The 5096-nt window shown below is 45.6% G+C and overlaps 1 protein-coding gene across 1 annotated transcript; it reads left to right on the forward strand.

Moving 5' to 3' along the window:
- Nucleotides 1-1947: 1947 nt before the first annotated feature.
- On the forward strand, nucleotides 1948-4870 carry LOC112223179. The gene is made up of 2 exons (XM_024386208.2): nucleotides 1948-2230; nucleotides 3043-4870. The coding sequence occupies exons 1-2, from the start codon at nucleotides 2212-2214 to the stop codon at nucleotides 4554-4556; spliced, it is 1533 nt and encodes a 510-aa protein (XP_024241976.1). The 5' UTR covers nucleotides 1948-2211; the 3' UTR covers nucleotides 4557-4870.
- Nucleotides 4871-5096: the final 226 nt, after the last annotated feature.

The raw sequence follows: 5096 nt of genomic DNA on the forward strand, positions 1-5096 counted from the left end.
TATCCACGGTAGCGGGCTGTGTTCAAACTGTCAAGGAAACATGGCTAGCTTGATAGCTAGCAGCTAGGCTAGCTGCTTCGCCAAGCATCAGCTCTTCAGACTTTATGGTTTGGCAGTGTCCTCTCTCTTGTTCCGCGTTCAGCATGCGTTGCACTCTGATGAAGTCCACACTGTCTCCTCACTGTCTAGCCAACTGGAATCAATTGAGAACAGCACTTTGTTCTTGCTGTAGGCCTGTTTTTTTTACAGGTTGTTAGTAGCTGTCTGTATCTTCTTACAGACTGCCACAGATGGGTAAGGCTTAATTTGCTTTTCTTACTAATCTTCATTCAGGTATGAAACGACTGTGAGAGAGAGAGGCTTTAGCCACATATTGCTGATACTTATGTTGCTTCTATCAATACAGAGGTAATATCACATCGGGCTGAGCACAGGCCTAGGTACTTATGCTCTGATCATGGCAGCAGCGAAAGCCATGAAGACTGTGGAAGTGATGATTGCATGGCAATTTTCTGGACTGTTTACACTGTTGGGCTTCCTAGTACTTAGATGGTCTTTTTATCCATCTCATGTGGCATTATCTTTGGAGCTGGAGCTATGTTACTGGTCACGAGAACAAGAGTCGGATCAGCTGTAGAGATGGGTTTAACTGGTCTGGTAAATTGCAATGGGGATCCAGAATAGGGGGAGCAGTACTAGAATCTACTTTGATGACAGTGGGACCAAAAGGGCTTTGTGTCATGGGACTGATTCTCAGCTTCTCCTTTACTTCCCTTGAGACGGCAAATAAAGAGGCCAACGACAACTACTCAGATTGGACTGTTGCTGTTATTCATGGCTGTGACATTCATGACTATGCATATAGGAGTTTGGCTGGCAGTGGCACTGCTGGGGGTATCCTGCCTTCCATTCCTTTAGCAGGCATTTTTCTGTTACCTACAGCTGGTCATCTGACCTTTTTGGCAGAGATTATCTTGGGGAAACCAAGTACAGTTGCAGGGAATTGAGCCCTGTGTGGACAGTTGACGGTTTGGCAGGATTCCTGTTCGGACTGAGTGCTAAGGAAGGCAGTCACCCTCAGTTTTAAACATCCATGACACACGGGTTCATACTGCAGTGATGCTAGTTGGGGCAGTTGGCTCTGTTCTGGGGGCAGTTTCAGTTACCTCCATGAAGGCAGACAGCTGGCTGGGTGAGTATATATCTTATGATGGTTGTGGTGCTCAACAACATATAGGTGGATATGTCACTGGTCGGCCATGAAGGAGACTCATCCCTTGGGAGCGATAGGTTTGCTGATGGGCATGGCTGGGGCATCGGGGGTGTCTCTAGAAGCAGTTGTTATGGTCGTAGGGAAACAACATTCACAGATGGGACTTGGGCTGGCAGTTTTTGGGTCAATGATTGCCACCATTTGGGGAGACCTAACAGTGACATTGAGCAAAGTAATTACAGCTCTGGTGCGAACGCTAGCCTTGCCAATACAAGAGTTTGCTTGGATGAGGAGAACATAGTCAGCTGCCTTGGCTTTAGTGGCATTCGGGGCTATGGTGCTGGGAGCAGCAGAATTACTAACAACTGAACTGGGGTCAGCTGGGTGGACTGGAAATATACTGTTTACAACCATCCATATTGGATGTCACTGGATGTCACTCTGATCATGGTCCCTGAAAAACTATTTCTGAGTCTAATTGGTCAAAATGTACTCATACAATGACAAATATTTTGTCATTTGAGCTGCCTTCTTTAATTCAAACCCATTTAGACAACTGCAAGGGCACTTGAACTCTATTACACTTACGAAAGAAAGCCATTGATGAATAAAGATTAATACATTACTACGATATCTTTATCTTATTTTACCTTCACACACCAGTAGGGTGTGGATGAATGACAGGACAGGGACAGGGAGGAGTCATGGCAGATGCCAGATAAAGGAAGAACATCGATGCTCATGTGATAGTCATTTGATGTAGTAGAGATCCTGGAGATTAGTATGAACAGAATGATGGGAGAATTCGTGGAACAGTTAGTGGGTATATCCTGTTCTAGTCAGCCTCTCAAATAGGGAGCAGAGGAGTACTTCACCTGTAATCACACACAGACAGAGCTAGAGTCTCACCTGAGGCAAAGGGCTGGAGGAGAGGCTGCACTGTTATCGCTGGAAGAAGAGGGAACTCATCTACTGTACGCCGAGCTTCCTGTATCATCATGGTTCCATCAACGCTGAGTAAGTCGCCTGCATTTTACTGAACCTTTAATTTCATATAATGGGGGTGGTGGTGAATGATTTCCCTATGCTGTAGAAGGTAGTGTGCAACAACCTTTTCACATGAGGCAAATAGTTTGATGGGTGGTTTTGAGTTGACATGTTTGCCATTAAGTACTGCACCTCGCAAGATGTAAATTATTCTATTTATCAATGAGATGGAAACTCTTGTTTTGTCTTGACATACATGTGCAGACAGCACACTGTGAATAATGTTGACCATGCACTTATTTTGTGACATCTTATAGCAAACAAGTATTGGAGAACAACTTTGCTGCTTCAGAGAGAAGTCATTGGGACATATACAGTATATTCAGTAAAGTGCTTGAACATTAGCTAAATCCTAGTATTGTAAGTGTTGGAACCATGTGAGCAATGTGAACAACGTATACAGTGCATATCATGGCACCATGCATGGCAGCTCTGCTGGTTAAACCCGATCAGCAAGTCTGTTGACAGTCACTTGCTACAGGCACTTCACGGTTGAAGTGACACATGGTGGTTTCATTCAGTTGCATGGTACAATACAAATACATAGGCCTACAGTATAAATATTGTCAATACTGTAAGTACAATAGAAGAATATGATTCATGTACTCAAATTGCCAACCACTTAACAATTAAACATCAGGGATGATTGGATCTCTTTACTTACTTTTTCATCAATATTTACTTATTACACATCTTCAGGCAATATATAGAAACTATATCACAAAACTGTTCCACATCCAGTGTTTTTGTCAGTGACCCTCCCTTTTCCTGCTTTGTTTCAGAGGCCAGGAGCCCCATGTTGGAAGCAGTTCTGGGCTTTGTCCTGGGAGTGGTGGGAGGCTGTGTGCTGGGGGCCACTGAGGAGCCAGTGAATGAGGCTGTGTCAGTGATGACCTCAGGGGCCCTGCTTAAGCATGTGTCTGACGGCGTCCAGACTGTGGGGCCCTTGGGGCTGGGTACTCTCCTGGGAGCAACGGCACTAACCACAGTCATGACTTCAATGGTGGCTGGGGTCATATTCGCAGCGGCTATGGCTTCCGTATTGCTGGGTGCCAGGAGCAGTGGTGGTGGAGCATCCCAGGCAGATTCTGTGGTTGTGTGGATCGCAGTTGGACTGGCTGGTGCTTTCGGGACCACAGCCAGTGGAGCAACACTTGGAGTCATCATTGAAGCAGTCGTGGTGGGCTCAGGGATGGTGGGACTTCTCTGGGCACTGAGCATATTCACCCTGCTCAAACCTGCTTTACACTTCCTTCTCAAGTTCATATGGAGACAAGGAGAGTCCTGTGTTCGCCTGGGACAGAGCTCTCTGGAGGCCAGGGAGAGAGAGCTGAGAGAGATGGAGGCGAGGGAGGTGAAGAAGAGAGACAGAGTGACAGTGGAGATTGAGCAGAGGATTGTCACATTGGACAAGGAAGGACAGAGTACAGAGGGCCTGGAGCATAGAGCAAACTGGGAGGCACAGCGCAGAGAGAGAAATGAGATGGAGAGAAAGAGGAGAGAATGGATGGAGGAGGTAAATGAGCAAAAGACCATTCAAGAGCAGATCAACAAAGTGGTGGTGAAATACGTGGATTTCCTGGCGTTTTCAGGGATACCCATGACTATGACCGCCATGGTCACAGCAGCATTTGGGGTGTTTGGATTCGGGGACTACCGGTTTGTGTTTGTGGTCCTTTTAGCTTTGGTCCTGTTCATGTCCTTCATGTTCATGAAATCATCAAATTTTTACTTCTGGATGTTCGCAGGGTGTATGGGAATGTTTGCCACGTTTGCCATAGCAGTGCTCACTGTGCACGCACGTCAGGAAGTGGTGTCGGAATCTATCAAAATGCGCAGGGTTGGTCAGGATATATCAAGAGCGAACATTAGCACCCAGATGAACCACAGATCTTCTCTAGAGGCCTTGGGCGCAGGATTTTTTGTGTCAAAGCTATGTCAGCTAGGCTTAGGGGCCACCATAGGAGGCCCTTTGGGCAGGAGGGAAGATAAGGGGAAGGTTATAGTAGGATCAGCTGGGTTGGCAGTGGTCATTCTGATAGTAGTGAGTGTCTCTTCCCCTGTAGTGCTAGGAGCAGGAGGGACCTCAGGGGCACTGTTAGGGGTGGTAGGGGCAGCAGGGGTGTCTGTTGGGGCCACAGCATCAGTGGCAGTGGGGTGGTACACATGGGCAGGTACGATAGGGACTACAGCAGGGATGGTTTTAGGAGCGTTGGGGATGGGTAAGTGGCACTTTGTCAACATTGGATTGCAGATGCCGGTGGCTTATATCTTTTCTACGGCCAATCTTTTTTGATAGAGCATCCAACAGGAGAATGAGATATGATTTTGTGGCTTTGTGGTATGTGTTGCAATCATGAGCAATGCAGTATAACCTGTTTCATGCCAGCACTCCCACTTGTCTTGATAAGCTAATCAAACAACCAATCAAAAAGTCATGCTCAGGCATTTTTCTTTATTTTTATGGAATGCTTATTGTCAAGCAAAACTTATACCATTTCATTTCATCATAGATTGTAATGATTCATTAATGTGTTAACGTTTTAATTGACTGTAAGTGAAAATAGAGAAATGCCTCTTAATAAATGTCATTTTCAATTGAAAAAGTAATTACACTTCTCAAATAGCCTACTGAAGTGAAACATTGTTAGTTGTAGTCTAAGTAATCAAATGCACTTACAGCTACAGTAACAGAACCATTCTATTGAAAAGCAGAAGGGAAAACACCAGCTGTATGTCTACTTCATGAAAGTAGAGATAAAGATGCAACTCCTCCATCACACACTGGTTCCTCAGAAGGGTTCCAGTGATGGGTTCCCTCTGGCTCAATGCTGGA

Source organism: Oncorhynchus tshawytscha, linkage group LG23 (assembly GCF_018296145.1).
Source record: "Oncorhynchus tshawytscha isolate Ot180627B linkage group LG23, Otsh_v2.0, whole genome shotgun sequence".
NCBI classification, from domain to species: Eukaryota; Metazoa; Chordata; class Actinopteri; order Salmoniformes; family Salmonidae; genus Oncorhynchus; species Oncorhynchus tshawytscha.